Consider the following 24,547-nt stretch of genomic DNA (forward strand, 5'->3'; position numbering starts at 1 on the left):
ACTATAGGAAGGATGTGGAGGCACTGGAACGGGTGCAGAGGAGGTTTACCAGGATGTTGCCTGGTATGGTAGAAAGATCATATGAGGAAAGGCTGAGGCACTTGGGGTTGTTTTCATTGGAGAAAAGAAGGGTTAGGGGTGACTTGATAGAGGTGTATAAGATGATTAGGGGTTTAGATAGGGTCGACAGTGAGAATCTTTTTCCTCGTATGGAGTCAGCTATTACAAGGGGGCATAGCTTTAAATTAAGGCGGGGTAGGTATAGGACAGATGTTAGGGGTAGGTTCTTTACTCAGCGAGTCGTGAGTTCATGGAATGCCCTGCCAGTAGCAGTGGTGGACTCTCCCTCATTATGGGCATTTAAGCGGGCATTGGATAGGCATATGGAGGATAGTGGGCTAGTGTAGGTTAGGTGGGCTTGGATCGGCGCAACATCGAGGGCCGAAGGGCCTGTACTGCGCTGTATTCTTCTATGTTCTATGTTCTATGTGAGAGAGACAGCGAGAGAGAGGTCTGAGTGTGTGCATGAGAGTGTGTGAGTGTGAGAGTGTGTGTGCACCTCTCAGGGGGTGTATGTATGTGTGTCTGAGAGAAAGCATGTGTATGAGAGAGGGTCTATGTGAGTGTGTGAGTATATAAGAGTGTATAGTTTAGTGGGGTCACCTGTGGTGTGACATGAACCTCAAAGTTGAGGCTATCCTCATGGGTACCAAACTTGGCTATCAGCCTCTGCTCAGCACTCTACATTGTTGCGTATCCCAAAGTTTGCATTGGAGGATGGTCACCTGAAGATCTGAGGCCGAATATCCCTGACCGCTGAAGTGTTCCCCAACTGGGATGGCACATCACTGTCTGGCAATTTGCATAGTGTCCGTTCAACTGTTGCTGCAGTGTCTGCTTGGTCTCGCCATTGTTCCATGCCTAGGGGCATCCTTGCCTGCAGCATATGAGATAGACAACATTGGCCAAGTCACATGAGTACCTGCCATGTACATGGTGGGTAGTGTCCCCACGTGTAATGGTGGTATCTATGTCGACACTCTGACACGTCTCGCACCGGTTTCCATGACAGGGTTGTGTGGTGTTATGGTCGACGTTGACATGAAGGCTGGGCAGTTTGCTGCGAACAATGGTCTGTTTAAGGTTTGGCGGTTGTTTAAAGGCGAGATAACCGTGAGTTCTCTAGAATGTGATTTGAAAAAAGTTCTGGGATTTACATATTAATAAACTGAAACCTGCAACCCATTCTAAAAGATGAAAGACTTAACAGCAATCAAGGTTTGTTCAATATATCGTGGCAGTTGTAAGCATGACACTGTGATCATTTGCAATAAATTCTGTGTCTTATGATCCTGCTCCACAGCTACCTGATGGAGGAGCAGTGCTCCGAAAGTTAGTGCTTCCAAATAAACCTGTTGGACTATAACCTGGTGTTGTGTGATGTTTAATTAAAATAAGAACTATTTATTGTCCCATTCAACATAATCATCTCCCCTACCCCTGATCTACTGCTCAGCAATACAGCATTTACTTAAATCAACTAGCAGGCATATTACACAAAGCAGACTTCCATAATGGTGCATAGGAATAGGTTTTCAATTTAGGGAACTATTGGGTGGAGCTTGTACCTTCTTCTAGCTCAAGTGGATGGCCTGAAGCCTTTGATTCCATTCTCAGCCTCCAGACACCTAGAAATGGAGCCAAGTCTTCAGCTGACTGGCTTGCCAAAGTCTCTACTGGGGGAAATAATCTACATGTACTTCACTGTCTTCTGTCATTAGGAGCAAACCACGATCCTTGTAGAAGCCTCAAGCCCCCATTGGACAAATTGGAAATTTTAAACCAGTGCAAGTCACTGAATCACAGAGTAACACACATTTTCATCCATCACAAATTTTTCACCAACCACTGTAAAAATGCAAAATAATATTGTGGTGTAAAGACTAAGCATGTCATAGCTAATGTTTCATTCAGAAAATATGTTGTGATCATTTTCAATCACAAGAAAACACAATATACATATTTACAACACACCCAGACCTTTCAATGGAAAAGATTTGCAAGAGATTTTACACAGGTTTGAATATGAAGTCAGTCAGATACTTTTGAAAATTACAAGAGATTGCCTGCTTCTGGATACTTGCACATTCTCATAACTCAGCTGGAATGAGGATTTTCGATTGAACACAATTGACCTCAGCAATCCAAGCAGGAAACAAACAAAATTCAGACAGAATCTCTGCTCGTAATTATAAATTCTATCACCTGGAATGAGTAGCAGATATCAGAAGAGGACATAACTGATTCTTTATGTCCTGAGAGTACAGAATTGCAATAATTACTGCCTTTCTAATGCTGCCCAATCCCAACAATAAATCCAAAATGTCAATGTGAAGACCCTCACAGCTGAACAGAGATGCCAACAAAGATGGCTACTGAGACAGAAAACCACCATCCACTGAAACATATGATAACTAAACTCATAACCTCAATAAAAGAGATGCATAATATTGATTATCCGCTTGTGGGACATGAAATAGTTTTATTAGGTAAAGGTCATAGAGATGTACTGCATGGAAACAAGCCCTTCGGTCCAACTCATCCATGCTGACCAGATATCCCAACCCAATGTAGTTCTACCTGCCAGGACCCGGCCCATATCCCTCCAAACTCTTCCTATTCATATACCCATCCAGATGCCTTTTAAATATTGCAATTTTACCAGCCTCCACCACTTCCTCTGGCAGCTCAGTCCATACAGGCAGCACCCTCTGCATGAAAAAGTTGCCCCTTAGGACCCTTTTAAATCTTTCCCCTCTCATTCTAATCCCACACCCTAGGGAAAAGACTTTGTCTATTTATCCTATCCATGCCCCTCATGATTTTATAAACCTCTATAAGGTCACCCCGCAGCCTTCGATGCTCCAGGAAAACAGCCCCAGCCTATTCAACCTCTCCTTCTCGCTCAAATCCTCTAACCCTGGCAACATCCTTGTAAGTTTTTTCTGAACCCTTTCAAGTTTCACAACATCCATCCGATAGGAAGGAGACTCAAACTGCATGCAATATTTCAAAAGTCGCATAACCAACATCCTGCACAGCTGCAACATGACCTCTCAACTACTATTCCCAATGCTCTGTCCAATAAAGGAAAGCATATTAAATGCGTTCTTCACTATTCTATCTATCCGCGACTCCACTTTCAAGGAACTGTGAACCTGCACTCCAAGGTCTCTTTGTTCAGCAACACTCCCTAGGACCTTACCATTAAGTGTATAAGTCCTGCTAAGATTTGTTTTCCCAAAATGCAACACCTCACATTTCTCTAAAGTAAACTCCATCTGCCACTCCTCAGCCAAGATCCTGTTGTGATCTGAGGTAACCTTCTTCGCTGTCCACTATACTTCCAATTTTGGGGTCATCTGCAAACTTACTAACCATAAATCTTATGTTCATATCCAAATCATTTATATAAATGACAAAAAGTAGTGGACCCAACACTGATCCTTGTGGCACTCCACTAGTCACAGGCCTCCAGTCTGAAAAACAACCCTCCACCAACACCCTGTCTTCTATCTTCAAGCCAGTTCTATATCCAAATGGCTAGTTCTCCCTGTATTTCATGAGATCTAAACTTGCTAACCATGGGGAACCTTGTTGAACGTCTTACTGAAGTCCATATAGATCATGTCCACCACTCTGCCCTCATCAATCCTCTTTGTTACTTTTTCAAAAAACTCAATCAAGTTCGTGAGATATAATTTCCCAAGCACAAAGCCATGTTGACTATCCATAATCAGTCCTTGTCTTTCCAAATATGTGTAAATCATGTCCATCAGGATTCCCTCCAACAACTGGCCCACCACCGATTTCAGGCTTACCGGTCTATGGTTCCCTGGCTTGTCCTTACCACCTTTATTAAACAGTGGCACCATGTTAGCCAAACTCCAGTCTTCCAGCACCTCAACTATGACTAACAATGATACAAATATCTCAGCAAGGGGCCCAGCAATCACTTCCTTCGCTTCACACAGAGTTCTAGGGTACACCTGATCAGGTCCTGTGGATTAATCCACTTTTATGTGTTTCAAGACATCCAGCACTTCCTCCTCTGTAATATGGACAATTTTCAAGATGTCACCATCTATTTCCCTACATTCTATATTGCCCATGTCCTTTTCCACAGTAAACACTGATGCCAAATACTCGTTAGTATCTCCCCCATCTCCTGCGTCTCCACACAAAGGCCGCCTTGCTGATCTCTGAGGGATCTTATTCTCTCCGTAGTTTCCGTTTGTCCTAAATTTTTTTGTAAAAACCCTTTGGATTCTCCTGCTGACTATTAGGGATTCTATAGTACAATCCGAATAAGGTGATCATCCCTTTCGTATTTCTCAGTTCCACCCAAATAACCTTTCTGGATGTATTTCTAGGAATATCCTCCCTCAGTACAGCTGTAATGCTATCCCTTATCAAAAATGCCACTCCCCTCCTCTCTTCCCTCCCTTTCTACCCTTCCTGTAGCATTTTTATCCTGGACATTAAGCTGCCAGTCCTGTCCATCCCTGAGCCATGTTTCTGTATTTGCTAAGGTATCCCATGTTCCTAACCATGCCCTGAGTCCATCTGCCTTTCCTGTTGAACCGCTTATATTTAGGTAAATGCAGTTTGATTTATCAGTCCAACCTTGTTCTCTGCTTTGTTCCTGCCTGCCCTGACGGTTTGACTCACTTCTTTTCTCAACTGTACCAGTCTCAGATTGATCTCTTTCCGCACTATCCCCCATCCATCTTACTAAATTTAAATCCTCCCAAGCAACTCTAGCAAATCTCCCTGTCATTATATTAGTCCCCTTCCAATTTAGGCGCAAACCGTCCTTCTATCCCAGAAGAGATTCCAATGATCCAAAAATGTGAATCCTTCTCCCATACACCAGCTCCTCAGCCATGCATTCATCGGCTCTATCCGCCTATTCCTGCCTTACCAGCTTGTAGCACTGGGAGTATTCTAGATATTACTACTCTTGAGGACCTTCTTTTTAAATTCCTGCCTAACTCTATATTCTCCCTTCAGAATCTCATCCTTTTCCTTTCCTATGTTGTTGCTACCAATGTGTACATTGACCTCCTGCTGGTCCCTCTCCTCTTTGAGAACATTCTGCACCCTCTCTGAGATATCCTTGATCCAGACACCAGGGAAGCAACACACCATTCTGATTTTTCGCTGCTGGCCACAGAAACGTCTGTCTGTGCCCCTGACTAGAGAGTCCCCTGTCAGTCACAAATTGATCGCTTGGAACCCGACATACCCCTCATTACATTAGAGCCTGTCTTGATACCAGAAACTTGACTGTTTATGCTACATTCCCCTGAAAGTCCATCACCCCCTACATTTTCCAAAACAGCATACTTGTTTCAAATCGGGATAGCCACAGAAGACTCCTGTACTACCTACCTAACTCTCTTACCTTTCCTGGAGTTAACCCATCTACCTGACTGTATCTGCAGCTTTTCTCCCTTCCTATAATTGCCAACCCTCACCCACCCCCCAGCTCTTGTAAACTCCTCACTGCCTCTAACTGTCACTCCAACTGATCCATTCGATCTGACAGGATTCGCAACCAACAACATTTATTGCAGATATAATTCTCAGTAACCCGTAAACTCTCTCGAAACTCCCACATCTGACAAGAAGAATATATCACTCTACTAAAGGCCATTTTGCTCCTTCCAATCTACAGACCCAGAAAATAGCACTGTCTTATTGCTCTACAAAACACTGCTCTAGGCTAACTTAATACTTATGGCTTAGATTTTTAAAATTTAATCAAAAGACAGATCCCAGCAAAAACACATAATCAAGAAATAACCCACTCTACTCACTATTGTAGATTTACAGCAAGGCTACACTTTAAAACTATTCACTTACCTGTTTCTGTGCCGTGACCTCTCCCAAACAGGTTCCTCCAAGATCAGTTGTGAATTTCGCTGTTTGTTAAGTTTTCCTAGACACACTTCGATCAATGTGTCACACTTCACTTTTCGATTTTTGTGACATTTGGACTTACATAAGCTGCCAAATTCTGATTTAATGAGTTCATTCAGAAATATTTTCAGAGTGACTGATTTGGCCTTGTGAGGTACAGACTTCCACATCCTTAGCCAAATGCAAAAACAAATTGGAGAGAGCAAACCATAGAGGCCACTTTCCCTAATTTGTACATTTATGCATCTAAACAATGTCACCTCCATTTACTCACGTGATCATAATATTCAAGTTACAAAGGTTTTAAATGGTCGACTGAATTTTGAACATATGTCGGCCTCCATCCTCCAATCTCCAACAAACAGCTTATCCAAAAGTCTAATCAAGACACATTCACTCATCATGCCTATCCTTGTTGATGTACACTGATTGGCCTGAATTGCCTCAGTTTAAAATCAAAATGCTAAAAACTTTTTTCTCCCAAGGGTAGAGGACTTCTGCAATTCTCTACCCCAGAGAGTTGTGGAGGCTAGACAAGTGAAAGTATTTAAAAAGCAGAGATATATAAATGGATATTTTAAATATTGGGGTTTATGAGGAGGTGGCATGAAAGAGTAGTTGAGGGCTGGGACAGATTAACCATGATGTTATTGAATACTGAAGCACGTTTAACAGAAAAAATGGCCTACTTCTACTCCTAATGTTATGTTGTGGACTGAATTATATACAGGAGAAACCTAACAAACCTACCAAGCAACAACAGCCTTGTTGTAAATTTATTTGGGTAACGTACACAGTACGGTACAGTTGGTTGCTGAAGTAGTCTGGTTAAAGTCAAAAGTTAACATGCACTGTGGAAAAAGTAAAGTTCTCAAATTTTAAGAAACAAAAGACAAACACAAGATATAACCAAATCTTCAAGCTCAAATTAAAAATGTCAGCGTAACTCATGCATTTTACTAATTTGGCTAGATTAGAAAAATTTAAAATGGTTCAATATTTTTTACTAATAGACTTCGATCTTGAAATGCAACCAAAGTTGCTGGAAATACTCAGCAAGTCGGGCAGCATCAGTGCAGACAGACACAGAGTTATGTTTCAAGGAAGAAACATATCTTTCGAAAAAAAAGCAGAAAGGTGTGCTATTAAACCGACTGAAAACAATTAAAATTGGAAGAGATCTAAGAGATCGGGTTTAACAAAGTCTGGAAACCGAAGCATTCAATAAATAGCATGTGAGCATAGTCATAATTTGTGGATTTGCGCTATTCCAATTTTTATATTCATACACAAACATTATTAGCCAATTAAGAAGAAGAACGGACTTTGTTTGGGCTTTCAGATTTTGTAGATCACAAATTAGTTAATTGATCAATTATTCTGGAGTGAGATCAAGATACCTTGGCCTCATCATCTTGCTGTTCGTGCTGAGGACAAAAGTGACAGATTGCAAGTATGTGAGTATATCCAGCAGAGACTGGGTGTGTTGGATCTGACTGTCCATGGCAGCCGCTAACCAGTCCATGGAGGCAGGCAGAACATAACAGATAGTGCTGATGGAGTCCTCCAAGTTGCTTGTCAGATTTTCTACTGCCTCCAACAAAACTGCCAGCTACTCTCAACTTTACTTGTGCATTTATATGAATTTGTTAACTGTCAATACCACAGGGTCATTTCCAGCCTGGGGCTGAACAGCTGCTGCTCTCTGCCAGTATTGAGACTGGCAGTGACACTGGCTTTTTCTTCTCAATTAGCGGTGGTGATCTGCTCACCAGCATTTGTTTCCAACTCTATTCCAGTTAGAATATCCACTGAGGTGTCAGTTTTCAAACTAGTGGAGGGTGCACGAGACAGCCTGGTCAATGAGAATCCTGGTCTCTGAGGATTCTGTGGGTTCCCGTTCAGAGGCCAGGGAGGATGCGTCTTGTGGAGCTACCTCTTGAAGGCAAAGAATGTGCAGGTTCCACCAGTACCTGCTGGAGACTAATGAGAATGTATCGCAAAGAAAGGGGAACAAGTTTAGGCATATTAAGATTACATTCATATTGGCAGTAATGGGACAGCACGCCAGCAATGGACAATTCTTACTTAGTTGAGTGGGTAGGGAGATTTTGGCATTACCAAAGGTCACCTGAGGTCAGAGTCCTCAGCGGCTAGGGCAAGAATGCTCTCCTCAAAAGGGATAAGATGATGAACATCAGGTGCACCACCACCCCCTTGGATCTTTCTGCCTTATTCTAGGCTGTTTTCTAGAGAATGAGACAAAGGGAGGGTTTGAGTCAGATTAAAGTAACTATTAAAGTAGCTATTAGTCTTGGTGCAGATGTGGGAAAGGTGTTGAAATGTCCCAAGTGAGTGAGTGTGGCAGCGCTGAGGTCTTGCACAGTTAGTAGCGTGGGAGTGGCGATGAAGATGTTATGTGCAATAGTGACCATGAGTCTTGGTGGAAGGTTGATGTAATAACAAAGGTAGAGTGAGTGCAAGGTAGCACTTACCTTGTGGAGAGCAGGTGGTCAACGATGTCCTTGTGGCATTTTATTGGGTATTCCTCCACACAACAAAAACAGCACAGATCACAGTGACTAAGGTCTGGAGGTATGGCCGCCATCAAGGATTTCCAGGTCACTAAGAGCAAATTTGGAATGCCAACAAGCCTCTGTCCACCATCTCTGGAGCAATTCTTCAGATGAAGGAAATGTGTGCTGGGCAGTTCTAGACTCACAGCTCTTGACCAGGTTCACATCTGCATTTTAAACATGGTGCCACTACTGAGAATCCCAGAACAAACCAGCAGTGGCGAGTATTTCCGACTCTGGCAAGAAGGAAGATAAGACAAGCAAAGTGCCATCAAGGCTTGATGTGTAGCTAATGAGGCAAGTTTCATAGAATAGTCTGAGAAATATTCCTAGGATTCATGGAGAGAAACCCTCTATGAAACTCACGAAAATCACCATTTTGCCTATTTCTGGTAAAATTCAGCCTATAGTTTCCAACACTGATACTTTGTAATGGAGTGTTCAGATGCAAAGTCATTTTGCTGTACTTTAAAGTAAAATGGTGTACAATTTTTTATGATATCGACATTTTAAAGGTATTCATATCCTTCAATATTTTGTAATATTTTAATTAGATCTTTTGTAGGATTCAAAGAGAAATTAACATTGATTTAGTTATAAGCAGTAATCAATTCATCTAATATATTATTCTTCTTAATTGTCATCAATGTATATCTCAGTATCTTAATAGCATGCAAGTCTGCTTAGCTTCACTTGATAAAGATATGTACCATGTGATCACGAACATGGTAAAGACAATATCCTAACTTTTTAGAGTTATAGTCTCAAGGCCAATGGGCCCCATTTAGCTTACTTTCATGTAATGTCCAGACTGCCAAGGTTGAGTAAACCATCCTAGCTTGTTAGCCCATAAGAAATCATAACCCTTGTAGTGGTGTTATTTTAACTTGTTTTACAAGTGAAGTAATTGACTAAATGTAACTTCAGTATTATTAGAGTTAATGTTGCGATGTTTGTCAATTGCATAATCTTTTAGACTTTTATCACTCAAATCTATGTATTGAAGAATATTTCACTACTTACATACTCTGTATAACAACTTGTTCAGCTTCATACCTTGTGATCTTCTGTATTTATTTAATATTATTTTGAGATTATGAGCAACCTCTGGTACTATTTTTTAAAGTCAAAAGATAAGATTTTAAAACTCTTTCCAGGTATTCAAACACTACACAGGAAAAAAATTGCAACAAATGGGGTAAAAAGGAGCAAATGATCAGTGATAGCTAAGTATCTGATATAATGGGAACGTCACCAAATAAGCAAGAATTGAGACAGGAGTTCAAAAAGTATCAAGCATACTGTCCTGACTGCATGTGTCTTCTTTTCTCAAAAAGGAGTAAAGGATATTTTAAACTATCAATAAATCATAAGGCAACACCGTGAAGCGTATGTGTCCATGGATAACAGAAAAATTAAGGAACCAGTCAGGAGATGGTAGGAGGTGATATTAGTCAATGTCCATCACCCTTACAAACCAATTAGAGATTGCTAATATATCCCTGAAATCTCACCTAACTCTGACCAATAGAATGTAACTGATCATTCTGTAAATTGTGACTTGGAAAGAGTTATTAAGCAGCAGGTTTGAGTGATCAGAGTGCACATCAAGTTTGAAACATAAGATTTTCAAGATGTGAAGAATGTGCAAAGGCTGAGTGTCCCCCTAAATTGAATGAGAAAACACAAAATCTGTGAAGTTGCTGCTCTGCTTTAAAAGGTATTATTTATAACTAAAGTGAAGTTTCCTGAGTTACTGTGCTAGACTGTCTTGTTCGTTAAAGTCTTAAATGAACAAAATAATATTAATATTTGGATTTAAATCAGAACATGCTCAGTAAAATAGGTAATCACCACTACTAACTGTTGAATAGTAATATATGTACCCAAGGCTACTTATTTACAATTAATATTGATATCAGCTGATAAATAAGCCTTTTAAATAAAAAGCCTGATCTATGTCAGGGCTTTTATTTTCAAAACTTCACTTCATTCTTTGTGGTGTCACTAAATAATTTGAGTGTTGTTTTTTTTTAAACTAAAAAGATAATTTGATGTTTCCTTAACAGGTGTGTTCTGTCTTGCCTCTCTTGTAGAGGGGTGATGTCACAGTGGTAATGAAATGTTTCTTTCTGACAGGCAGTTGGTAAACAACTTGAGTTCTCCCTGGCTTTTTTATTAATAAGACAAATTAATCATGAAGGGGTGAGAATTTGGTATTGCTTTTGGTTAGTTTTTGGGTGCTGTAGCTGAAAGCTTTAGTTGTCTGCTGCTAGAGTGAAGCCATAGAGGGGCTTCTATTTAAAAATCAAAAGGGTGGATTATTTCTTTGACCAGTGGAGTGCCTGGGTTCACTACTTCTCATTTATATAAATGATTTGGATGTCAGCATAAGAGGTATAGTTAGTAAGTTTGTAATGACACCAAAATTGGTGTAGTGGACAGTGAGAAAGGTTACAACTGGATCTTAATCAGATGAACCAATGGGCCAAGAAATGGCAGATGGGGTTTAGTTTAGATAAACATGCTGCATTTTGGGAAAGTAAGTCAGTGCAGGACTTACACACTTTTAATAGTATGATTCTAGGTAGTGTTACTGAACAAAGAGACCTTGGAGTGCAGGTTCATAGCTCCTTGAGAGCAGAGTTGCAGGTAGATAGGATAGTGAAGAAGGCATTTGGTATGCTTTCCTTTATTGGTCGGTGTATTGAGTACAGGAGTTGGAAGGTCATGTTGCAGTTGTACAGGACATTGGTTGGGCCACTTTTAGAATATTGTGTGCAATTCTGATCTCCTTCCTGTCAGAACGATGTTGTGAAACTTGAAAGGGCTCGGAAAGATTTACAAGAATGTTGCCAGTGTTGGAGGATTTGAGCTATAGGGAGACGTTGAATAGGCTAGGGCTGTTTTCCCTCAAGTGTTGGAGGCTGAGGGGTGACCTTTATAGAGGTTTATAAAATCATGGGGTGGGGGAGCCCAGAACAAGAGGATGTAAACTTAGGCTGAGAGGGGGGGAAATAAGAGACGTAAGGGGCAACTTTGTCAGAGTGGTGCGTGTGTGGAATGGGCTGTCAGAGGAAGTGGTGGAGGCTAGCACAATTGCAACATTTAAAAGGCCTCTGGTTGGGTATATGAATAGAAGGGTTTGGAGGGATATGCACCAGGTGCTGGCAGGTGGGATTAGATTGGGTTGGGATATCTGGTCGGCATGGACGAGTTGGACCGAAGGCTGTTTCTGTGCTGTACATCTCTATGACTATGATTATTACTATGATCTGGAGAGAGACCACATGTGAGAATAGTAACTTTTGCAAAAGGTATGTTTATGGGATGCTGCTTATATTGGAACAGTTGATAATTAGTAGTTAAATAATACATTTAGTATTTCAATGAAGTTATGCAAATTCTTTTTTCTATTTTAACTGATGTAAGGATAAGTGTTTTTGATCAACGTGGTGGATCAATCAAATTGTAATTGGAACACAGCACCTTACACTTGAACTTTTTTTTTTAAGCAGCACAGTCTAGGCTATCTCTTTGCGGCATCTGGTTGGGTCTACAGCTATAAAATTAACTTTCAGCAACCATATCACAGATTTGCAGACACTGAGTTACCTGCGGTCTGAGTTAACCTCTGTGCCTAACAGAGGCAAATGTCAAATGTATACTTCTAAATGAAATATTTACACCCAAGTCAACAGTCACACAGCCTCCAAAAGCAAAACTCTGCAGATGTTGGAAACTTTTTTTCTCTAAAAATTGAAGCAGAAAATGCCAGAAATACTCAGCAAGTCAGATTGTATCTGCAGACAGAGGAAGTTTTACAATTAACAATCATGCCTTTTGATCAGAACTCGTACAACTTCAGAATGGAATAGGTTTTGAACAAGGAGGGTTATGAGGCCAGAAACAAAACAAAAGATGAACTGAGAGAAGGTGTGCTGCTGAAACAAGGGAATTTAAAAAAAGAAAAACTGAAATGAGGTGCACTTCCTCTAATGTCCTGATCAACTCTTCAACCACCCCATTACCATTTCCTCATCCCATTGCATATTTTTAAGCAATTGAAGGAGATATAATGCCTGCTACTTTACCTCTCCTCCTCACTATCCCGAGCTCAAAACATCTTTCGGGGTGAAGCAGCGATTTATATCGGTATTTCTTTTCATCCAGACTACTGTGCTCATACTCAAATGTGGTCTTGACATTGATAAGACCAATGCAAATTGGGTGGCTACTTCGCAAATGTTTTCCTCTATTTCCAAGCATAACCCTGTGCTTCTGGCTTTTTTGATTTGTTTTAAATGCTCCAATTGACCATCTTGTGGTCAGCCTACTATCCCATTCCAGTGAAACCTGATTTTAAGTCTTAAGAAACATCACCTCTTTTCACGAGTCACTTCACAACCTACTGAGCTCAACACCGTTCAATAACTTCAGGCCACACTATCTGTATTCTTTACTGCCTTTTTCTTTCCTTGTTTTGGTTTTTCTCTTACCTTAGTTTTGTCCCTTGAGTGGATATGCTGCTGATGTTTAAACTTTTTAAAATATTTTTTTAAAAAGTGCTCAAGAAACTCAGCAGGTCCTTCAACATCTATGGAGAGAGAAAACCAATTAATGTTTTGAATTTTAATGAGACTCTTTAACACTCAATCCATTCTGAAGAAGAGGAATATTGGACTTGAAATGTGAATGGTTTCTGTTTCCACAGAAAATCTGGACTGAAAGGAGCACCAATCGTAAAACCATGACCATGCAGTACTTAAGCCAGCACTCTTGAAAGAATTTGTTGAAAAATTAATCAAGCTGGAAAAAATTTAAAGTTGACCACACTTGCTAAAAGCTAACATTTTTCCACAAATATTCAAAAATCGTACAGAATGGTCACTGAACAACAATTTTTTTTTTTCTTAAATAATATAAACGAACCTTTTTTGGATGCGAATTTAAAGCAAATCACTTACCTGCAATGAGTGCTAGTGTTGTCAGGTGTTCATTTTGCACTAGTTGAGCAAAAACAACTTCACCTCTAAAATCAGCAATCCCTTGAAATCGCAGAGCCAGCTGTTTTCCCTGCAGGATTTCCTGCACCGTCTCCTTGCATTCTTCAACAGCATTTACTGCTCTGACAGAAACAAAAATTATACTGCTTAGTGAACAAACAGCTTCAACTACAATCACCCTGTTCCAATCATGCAAAAGCTTTAACAATAGTGAAGTGCCAATTGTAAAAGATTTAAGAAAATGTCAGACAGCAATTTTAAATATATGGGTGTCACTTGCATCTTTGCAAAATGTACTGGAAATAATATTGATCATAACAGTACAGTTTGAAATAGAACAATTTATAAGTTTAAGTACAACATTCTAGCAATGAGAAAGGGTAAACAACTGTTTCTCTTTGATCTACAAAGGTGGAATATCAATGCCTTGTTTTTAATTTGTATTAATGTCCAATAACATGCTGGTTATAAGTTGCTAATAGAGGGATGCTTAAAGATTGGTTCACTTTGTGTCTTTCACTGTGTCTCACACCTGCACACACACACCATGGGTGCTGGGGATAAAAAGAGAAAAAAAAAAAAATAGAGGGATGCTTAAAGATTGGTGCACTTTGTGTCTTCACTGTGTCTCACACCTGCACACACACACCATGGGTGCTGAGGATAAAATAAGCACTACCGCACTTAGGTGGTAGTGAGGAAAGAGGAAAAAAGAAAAAGGAAAAAAAAAGAAAGAGAAAAAAAAAGACTGTCAGGCCTTTGATGTGAAGGGCAGTGCTTGTCACTGGCCACCCGGGTGTTGTCCTATCTTCCTGGTGGTGGAAATTGAATAAAGAAAAAAAAAAGACTGTCAGGCCTTTGATGTGAAGGGCAGTGTTTGTCACTGGCCACCCGGGTGTTTTCCTATCTTCCTGGTGGTGGAATTTGAATAAAGATAAAAAAAAGAAAAAAAAAAAAATAGAGGGATGCTGCAGAATTGGGGGCCAGAGCAGGAAGTAAAGACTGGAAAGTCTAAAGTCTGTGACAGAAAGCAAATAACTGGGACCTGGAGTTTCCATTTGAAAATGCATCTGTCTTGCTCACTTTGCCAGTCAAGTTCTGTCAAAATATCTTCCATTCCAATTTTTATAACATGACTGAAAATAGCAATCGGGGTACAAAGAAAGCGTCAAAGCCAGGCCATCTATTTATTTAATGTATGACTATTTAAATTTCAACTCAACTTGTATTCTTATCAGGCATAGCTGTTACAAAGCTGTATTCAGAATGTTGTAAACTTTTAATGTGAATTATGCTATAAAAATGTACTAAAAGAAACAATGTTGCAGTTGTTTGAGGATGAGATTTTTAAAAACCCATTATTCTCATGCTATAACTGAACTTGTTTTTAATGTGAATGGTGTAAAGCAGATCACTACCTATATGCTGTGTTGAGCAGCAAAGACTACCAGAGATTAACCAGGGTTTCATACAAATCTACAGTTAACTAAATTGTAGTTTCCACTTTACCCTTCTGGATCTATTCCATTTCACAAAGCAACCCCCAAGTGAGAAGAACCAAGCTCTGAATGAGCATTGTCTGCATCAATCAATTCTGGATCTATTGGGTTTACCCCTAAAAAGGGACAAGCATTTCTAACATTAACAAACTGATCCGCTGAACAAATTTCAACTAGAGAATACACTCCAATCAGCAGCTTATGTAAGGGAGTGGGATTTGGAAGCTTGAAGGATTAAGATTGTTCACAATCTCGGAAACTTGGAGATATAGTTCTGTCATAACTGCATAACTTCTCAGTACCTGAAATTGATCAACTTTCTCCTGTCATGTAGTTGCTTCTTGTTCAGATTATGCTTGTTATGGGTAGTAATGCAGAAGGGGTTCAGGCTTAAAGTTTGTTTATAGATATCTTTTCCAAAAAAAATTAGTGTATTCACTTAAACATTTCTAACAGTAAAGTGAAACGTAGTGGGAAACTGGGAACTATGATCATTTCTGGATCAAGAGGAGAGATTAATGGATCAAATAGAAAGCAAAGACCACAAAATGAAATGGTAATTAAACCAGCAAGAGGATAATAGCAGCAAGTTGGTCAGGTAACAAGTTTTGGTTAAGCTACATTCTGTTTATGCTCTCCAATCACTCACTCATTTGCAGATAGAGTAAATGATTTTACTGTCATCTTTCCTTTTATATTTGGAATACTCTGACAAGCAATTAGTCTGAGAATTGTATACAAATGGATGAAGTGGGAAAATAAATAGTTTTTTAAAAAAAAAACAACAGCATTGAATAGCTATTTTGTAATGACTCAATGTCATCACTGAACAGGAAGCAGCCGGTTGGTCAATCAATTCAATTTACTTCTACAAATGCAGCACAACTGAATGTTAGCAGCTAGTTAAGCACTCCATTCTGAGAAGCTCTTAAGATACTCACTTGTTTACCTCTACCTCATTTGCGAGGTGCATCACAAGAAGGGTAACATGGAGACAGGCAACTGGTATCATGGCCTTCGACAGTCTTTCATCCGCTTGTACTACAAGGTGTTGTACAGCCTTGATGCCATCTGCAATCTTGCATAATCAGAATTTTAAAATGTAAATTAAAAGTTACCTACTAAGAAACTTTTGATTAATAATCCATTAACAGTTAAATGCAATGATATGTAAACGAATGATTGATTGCAAAGCAATGACAATTAGGAGGAATCACAAACCAGAACAAGGAGGAAAAGCCCCTCCCAGCCATGTCATGGAACATCTTTGCTGCTTCAATAAGTGAAATAATTAACAATAGGGAACTTCCACAGAAGTTTTCACCTGATACAATTAATTTCAGTAGGTTAAGTTGTATGTTTACAAAAGCATGAGGTAGTTTTTCCCCAAACATCTTAGGTCATCAACTAAAGTTCATCTGAAAATTGCAGGTTTGAACTTCCTTTCTCTTTCCTGCCCTAATATAGACAAAGTAAAGGGTTTGTAACTTTATTCCATAAAACTGATGCTGTATGCTAAAAGATAAAGGAGTGGGCATAGGGGTGAACAGTACATGTTTTCAGCCTTTTATAAAAACCAAAGTAACATTTTGCAGAATACTCTTGAAATGGAAAGGTAAATATTGTTTTGATTTGTACACAAACTAGCCTATAGAGGGGGCTGGCTAACAAATACTTATTATATGCTCAGCTGGAGATTCTGCTTAACTATTATAAGCATCGACTAATGATCTTGTTTTGCAGTTGGAATGAATGTAATGGAACTTGTGACCAGTATTCATAGAATGTACAAGCTCATCCATGAAGGTACACAAAATAATCTTTGATATGGACAAATGTTCAACAAATCAGGATAAATGAATCTATGTAGTTGCCAATTTAAAATATTACTGTTTTATCAGATAAGACAATTCAAAAGTTGAATTAAACTATGGGTTTTAAGAAGATCAATGTTATCTGATCAAGGCTTATAATTAGAGAAGCAGGCTCCTGTGGAATTAAAAAGCATGATTTTAATATTTCAAAACATTGCACAGATTAAGAACACCGTGGTAACAAGTTGGATGTGCACCACCACGAGAAGTAAAAAGCTCAATATAATAATCTTGAAATGTTACTATTGGTGTTAAAGAAGAATATCACCTCCAGCTACTAACAAAGTTAGCATAAAACTCCAAAATTAGCATGTTCACTGAATTCAAGTTAAATTTACTATGGTGGCAGTTGAACCTTCTAGGTTTTAAGTTTACCACTACATTACCATACACAAGAAAATATTAAGGTTTTATAAAGTATTGTCATTTGATGAAAGAAAATTTGAACTGGTTACAATAGTCTGAGATCAGAGCAGGGTCTTTTGTTTCTACTTCATCAATTTAAAAAGAGCAAAGAACGCTTGATTTTTGAATTGATAAAGTAGGTGAAAGGCAACTTTTTTAATTTTTCAGCTTCGTTCAAACTTACAATGGCTTTGAACAGTGAAGAGACTAACGTAGTAATTATTTGACATTAATAAGCAATTGTACAGACATAAAATATTCTTAAATATTTGAAAGGTATAACTGAAGGGTGAAGGTCAGAAGAAAAAAAGCGTAACCTGCAAATTAAAAAATATTGCAGGGGAGAATTATATAACTATTGCAGGATCAAAGGAAGGATACCTCCCCTACTGGATGAGAAATCTAAAACCACCGGTCACAATCTCAGAATAAGGGTAGACCACTGAAGACCAAGATGGATAAGAATTTACACTCTCACAGGGTAGTGAATTTTTGAAAATCTCTGTCCCTGAGGTCTCTCTCACTCACTGAATATGTTCAAAACTGAGAGCAATAGACTTCAAAAAATTCAAAAGAACTGTGGGTGCTGGAAATCAGAAACAAAACAGAAATTGCTGGAAAAGTTGAGCAGGTCTGGCAGAATATGTGGAGAGAAATCCGAATTAACCTTTCAAGTCCAGGTCCTCCTTCTGAAGAAGGGTCACTAGACCTGAAACATTAACTCTGATTTCTCTCCACATATCCTGCCAGACCTGCTGAACTTTTCCAGCAATTTGTTTTATTTGGCAATAGACGTCTACCTATTCAAACAGCAAGGGACCCATGGATCCAGCAGGAAAATGGTGAAATAGAAGATCTGTCATGATCACACTGAATGTTGGAGTAGATATGAACACCTTAATGATCTACTCTGTTCCTATTCCTTCAAGCTCATCTCTGAACTGAAGAATGGTGCATTGCAGTGAAGAAGGGATGGAATCCCAGGATAGAGAACAATTGTTGACATAGTTTTTGGGGAAGCAGTGGCATTTAATTCACCTACACTTTTTCTGTAGATTAAAAATCTATGAATTGTGAAGTAATAAAATAGTAAACTAACAGTGTCATTAAAAAAAAATCAAATTGGAGACCGGTAGTAATTTAAAGTTTTTCATGGTTTAAAATGTCCCAACTGAACCTCAAGAACCTCCATTACTGTTTCGCAATGTGGGCTATGAATCCAAACCTTTTCACAAACTTCGGAGAAACATCTGAGTTTTCATGTGACAAATATTTTTGGGATCAATCTTGTTTCAGTGATTAAAAAGCAGAATGACTAAATCAATCATATCAACTGGCACAAGTCCTCTAATTAATCTTGCTCTTTCTTAACTTAATCATCAATTTGTAACATTATTAACTCCTATAATACTTACCTCCTTGTCACCATGTCCCAAATGACCTGCTCGCTACCTCTTCTAACTTGGCCAATTATCTGGTTACAGACAATTAATGTACATTTTACCAGTACCACTTAGTCCCTGCACAGCCCACATATAAACCAAAAGTGCTGAACTCCAGAGACAAAAGGTGAAAGTGACAGACTGACTTAGTGTTTAAGGCAATGATGGAATATGGCATCAAGGGGCCCAAGCAAAACTGCAATCAATCAGAATTGAGAAAACTCTCTGCTGGTTAGAGACATAACTACTGCAGAGTTTGTGGTTGTTGGTGGTCAATAATCCTGAGACATCACTGTAAAGTCCCTTGGTGTGTGGACTAGACCCAACCATCTTCAGTTGCTTCATTAATAATGTTTCTTCATGATTAATGTCAAAGATGGAAATGTTAGTTGATGGTTGCAAAATGTTCAACACTTTTTGTGACTCCTCAGATAAGTGAAGCAGCCTACGTTCGGATGTGGAAAGTGCTGTACAAGGTACAGGCTTGAGCTGAAAAGTGACCAGCATTATTTGTGCCACCTCCAACATATTAGCATCTAACATCCCACCTTGACATTCAATGGCATTACCGTCACCATGAACATCCTACAAGTTATCTTTGATCAGGAACTGAAGAAAGGTAGCCGTAGAAGGAATGTGGCTACAAGAGCAAGTCTGAGGGTCAGAATTCTAAACGATCTAAATCACCACCCATCTCGGCAATGCCCCACTACCCTCTACAAGGCAGATGTCAGCAGTCTGAAAGAATATTCAACACTTGACTGGCTGAAGGCAGCTCCAACAACATTCAAGAAATTCAACACCATCTAGCACTAAGCAGCCTGCTTGACTAATATCCCTTTAACCATCTTCAAAATGCACATATTTCTCTACTGAGACTCAGTAGCAGCTATACGCACCATCTACAAGATGTACCACAACAACACACCCAGGCTCCTTTGCCAGCACCTTCTAAAATCATGATCTCTACCACCTGAATGGACGAAGGGCAGCAGATGCAAGGAACCCCTCCAACTACAAACTTCATTCCAATCTACACACTATCTTGACTTAGTTATCATTCCTTCACTGTTGCTGTCTTAAAGGACTGAAATTCCTTTCCTAACAGCATTGAGTGTAGCTACCTACCATGAACTACAGCAGTTCAAGAAGGCAGTTCACTGCCACCTTTGAGGGCAATTATGGATGGGTCAGCCAGTGACACCCACATTCTGTGTATGATTAACCAAACTGCAGAGGACTATGGGCAGAAACCTGTGTCCTACAACTTCAAAAAAAAATCTCACACATTCCAGTTTAACGTTTGCAATTTGTTTTTTGAGAAGATTTGTAGCTCAGGTTGAGGTTCAGATTGTAAGTTTGTTCGCTCAACTGGTAGGTTTGTTCTCCAACATTTCGTCACCATGCTAGGTAACATCATCAGTGAGCCTCTGAAACGCTGCACCGGAGGCTCACTGATGTTGTTACATAGCCTGGTGATGAAACATCTGAGAATAAACCTACCAGCTCAGCGAGCAAACTTACAAACGGAGTTTCATGTTTGTTCTCCTCTGTGTAAAATCCCCAAATGCTGTTGCAGGTCATTTCTTTCTTGGAGGTTGTAAACTATCTAAGTCATGAACAATAGGCTTAAATTTTTTTTAAAGTTCTGCTTTTCCAATGAACATGGCAGATGAACAACTGCAAAATCTTGCTATTTTTGACAGTGAAAAAAGGAGGCCACTTGGCTTGGTGTATCTTTTCTTCTCAATAAGAGCTAATGTAGTTTAGATTTAATAGTACAGAAGGAAAATAGAGAAATAAAATTAAGAACAATTTATATGGTTAGGGTCTCAACAAACTGAACCACCATACAGTTGTCACTGTACCAGAATTTGCTGGGAAAATAATAACAAATTAAACATGCCTTTTCATGTGTAAAAAGAGCAGGAACTTGGAGAGAAATATGTGCTGTGTTGAGAGTCATAACAACTCATAGGTGATTTACAATGTTTTGTTGCCGTTAGTTTCAAGGACACTCTCAAATTTCAAGCATTTACTAGATTTGTACTTAAATACAAACTAATCTTGTTGCAAAATGTTACAGCTGGCATTTATAATGCAAGCACACTTTTCATGGTGGATCCACATTTTGATAAAACCACTTAACCTCAGAAGCCCAGAAAAGCAACATGTAAAGCAGTAAATTCAGTCCTGCAGAAAGCAAATTAATCCTATGTTTTCTTCACTTTGCCTTCATATCCTTTTCTTCCATCTTAAGAAAAGAAAATTTAGATTATTTTTACTTCTAATTCATTTCATTTGTTTTACTATTACTCCCTTTTTTTTCATCCACTAGAATGAAACTTATTCCAGTGACCAGACACTCAACTGTACTCATCCCATAATCACAGGGGTTACAAGAGCAAGTGAGAGGTTAGGAATACTGTGGTGAGTAACTCACATCCTGACTCCTCAAAGTCTGTCACGATCTACAAGGCACAGGTCAGGAGTGTGATGGAATACTCCCTGCTTGCTTGGATGGGTGCAGCTCCAATAACAAACAAGGAATTTCACACCATCCAGGACAAAGCAGCCCACTTGATTGACACCATATCCACAAGCATCCATTCCCTCCACCACTGACACTGGGAAGCAGCAGTATGCACTTTTTGCGAGATGCATCACAAATTCACCAAAGATCTTCAGAAAATACCTTCCAAGCTCACCAATCACTTCTATCTAGAAGGACAATGACAGCAGATTCATGGGAACACACAATCTGCAAGTTCCTCTCCAAGCTGTTCCCCATCCTGGATGGGCAGTAAAGCACTGGCCAGCCAACGACGCCCACGCCCCATGAGTAAATAAAAAGAATTAGGCGGAAGTGAGAACTCCAAACGCAGAGATTAGAATCAAGAGTGTGGCGCTAGAAAAGCACAGCAGGAAAATCGACATTTTGGGCAGGAGCATCACTCATTCCTGATTCCAGCATTACAGTCCTCACTTTTTTGCCTGGTTGATTTTAACCTCACAGCAAAGCTATTCTTTGCTAACTTCATGCATTTGTGTGCTTTATAAAGTAGTACAATTTAAGAGGTAAGACCTTGCTTACAAATAAGCTCCATACAGGATGAGATAGGCAACACCCTACACTCCTTCTTGGTTCTAAAGACTAGGTTATTTTTAGATAGAGCAATAGTTCTGACTGTTAACTTAATGACTTTAGGTTTACAAAAGCATTATCTTTTGTATTAAATTATTTTTATAATGTAAACAGCAAATTTATTTACCTTTGGGTTTGTTATTGGGATAGATACAAAGTAATTTGGATGAACCTTTTTCTTCTTTTTTTGACCTGCATCATCATCATTCTCACCACCTAAAGTCCGCTTTCTCTTTTTCTTGGAAGTCTTTTCAGGAAGTGTTGTGACTGAAAATAAAAGCACCAAAAAGTAGAAATCATAAAGTATTCGTAACTATTCTTTGTAGTGAGACCTAAACTTAGTACAGACAAAACTTCCTTGAGGGACTTCAAATCATATCACCGGATACCCTACCCTTTATCAATCTCAGTCAAAGATTTTTCAAATTAACCAATCCAGAATTTTAAGAATGTCTCACCAATTTGTACTTGCAAAAAAAAAGGCAAATTGAAGGGTCTGAAAACCCTGTCGCAGAACATTGAAAATATATTTATTAACCATGACTTTTTATCATTTTCAAAAGATGTTCATACAAAATAACTTTCTTGTACTTTGCAGACTACTGTTCAAGTCCTAGTACTAACTTCTAAACTTTTTTGTCTGCAACTCATCCTTTAAACTCATCTGTAAGGTGACTCAGCAGAAATGCAAACAAAATGATATTTAATCAGCTGTACTGTATCACTGCACTTAGAATTTCTCAGAATATGAAAATTGAATGTACATGCCTGTTATGGATTTCAGTCAGTTACTGTAACATGAGGATACAATCTCAGCTGACACTTCAGTGCAGTACCAGGGCAATGTGACTGTGATTAATACTTCATTTGACCAACAGCATCCCCAACAAAGACCTGTAGGCCTCTCAAGTAGATGTAAAAGAAAATCAAGGCATAAATCAATTAAAAACTTCTCCAGTATAAAGCTAGCATTCATCCCTGAATCATCTTCACTGAAACAGATTATTGAATCTTATTGTTGGTCTTCATCATTTACAATTTAGCTGCCACTTTGAACATTAGTGGAGCAGGTTAACTAGACGAACATGCAACCAAGGAGATCAGTTCTGTGAGAGTGAGAATGTGAGGTTTCTTTCTTCATACATGACAGATAGAAAGGCAATTCTCAGGCTGTTTCTTGTCATAATAAAGAACAATGTCGGTACAAAATGGGAGTTTGGCCTGTAAAGACATGGAACTCATGTTATTCATATCTACAGCCAGCGAAATCTATCAGAAGTCCTGCAAATTCAATTAGATTATAGAACTTCTGCAAATTCAAATGACTCTCAAGCTCCCCCTTAAAATGAAGTAGCCAATTATAAGTAAGTAGAAAAAAACAGATGCACCTATTGCAATTGGAACTTGATAGATTATCTGGTACCAATCTGTATACACTGACCTGCAGATGCCTAGATAATGGCCTGGAGGACAAAAATGTTAAGTGCTTTTCATTAAACTTGTTTCATGCTTAGAGTTTTCTGGTATTTTCAGTAGCAATAAATGGTTATTGCCTGCCAGAAACAATGCTACACACCCTACTTGGGAGCTGAGACATGTGAGAACACAGTCTCTTTGATCCATCAGACTTTGTTTTGAGTGATACAGAACCCAAGTTTAAAGTCTTGTACAGAAAGCAAGGGCAAAAGATGAAGAGGAGGAAAGCAAAAAAAAAATGAATTGAGGGGAAAAAAGAAAAATCTTTATATATACATATATATAAAACATTGTATTAAATATGAAGGAATATTATCCTACACTCTTGTAAAAGTTCATGGTCAGTGTCTGGAACATTCTTTGAGAGTAAATATGACTCAACAGACAACTAAAAATTCACTTACTTGGAGGTACAAGATCCAGCATTTGCTGACATGGATAACCAATGAATAAGTACTGCAACTTCACGTCCTCAAATGTGTTTCAATGCCAGGGATGATTTTTCATCCAGGCTGTTATCTGAGGCCACAATTATTGTACCAAAAACTGAAACTAACTATATCACCAACACAAATATACAAAACTTACAGCCATACTCTTCCCTAATTTCAGCTTTTGGAAATGGAAGTTCTGCCAGAAGATATTTGACTTCATTTTTAGCAGATTGATTTTTCTTCTGCTTCTTTGGTTTCAATCTCTTTTCTTTTGTTTCCTCTGTTTTTTCTGTACCTTCAGGAACATCTGTGTAAGAATTAAATTCATTAAACAACTTTGCAGGTAACAAGAATATTTCTATAAAATTAATCTGATTGAATAAGGAACTGGGTTAAAATAAGCAGCAGGAGGTCATCTAGAGTAAAACTAAGAAATTGTAACAATGTGATTTACATATGTACAGGTTTGGAGGTGACAACCAGAACAGGATTTATTTTACATGTGGAAAACTACAAGAGAAGACACATCGAAATTAGTAAACTAAATACAGCACTCGGTCCAATTTTCAAAGGTTGAGATTTTTTTAAAAATAGCTTTTCAACCGTATTTAAAAGAGCTACGTCTGTCTAATGTAACTTTCCAGATTTTCATCCCATGAAATAACTGTATAATTTGTAAACAGTAGAAGTCTTACAATACAGACT

General features: G+C 38.8%; 1 protein-coding gene across 5 annotated transcripts in view; it reads right to left on the bottom strand.

Annotated features, from left to right (window-relative positions):
* akap7 (A-kinase anchoring protein 7) overlaps window positions 1-24,547 on the bottom strand; it is a 218,456-nt gene that overhangs the window by 176,599 nt on the left and 17,310 nt on the right. For all 5 annotated transcript variants that reach the window (XR_015753417.1, XM_043683364.2, XM_043683354.2 and 2 more), the window contains exons 2-5: window positions 23,997-24,149; window positions 22,060-22,199; window positions 16,008-16,144; window positions 13,529-13,689 (exon numbers count right to left, since the gene is read on the bottom strand). Coding sequence is in view for 4 of the 5 variants with exons in the window: in XM_043683364.2 (XP_043539299.1) it covers window positions 13,529-13,689; window positions 16,008-16,144; window positions 22,060-22,199; window positions 23,997-24,149 (591 nt within the window). In the remaining variant the exon portion in view is untranslated. The remainder of the gene's footprint in view (window positions 1-13,528; window positions 13,690-16,007; window positions 16,145-22,059; window positions 22,200-23,996; window positions 24,150-24,547) is intronic.

This window comes from Chiloscyllium plagiosum, unplaced genomic scaffold (assembly GCF_037043375.1).
Source record: "Chiloscyllium plagiosum isolate Xiang-an unplaced genomic scaffold, Cpla_swu_hap1 HiC_scaffold_3, whole genome shotgun sequence".
In the NCBI taxonomy this organism is placed as follows: domain Eukaryota; kingdom Metazoa; phylum Chordata; class Chondrichthyes; order Orectolobiformes; family Hemiscylliidae; genus Chiloscyllium; species Chiloscyllium plagiosum.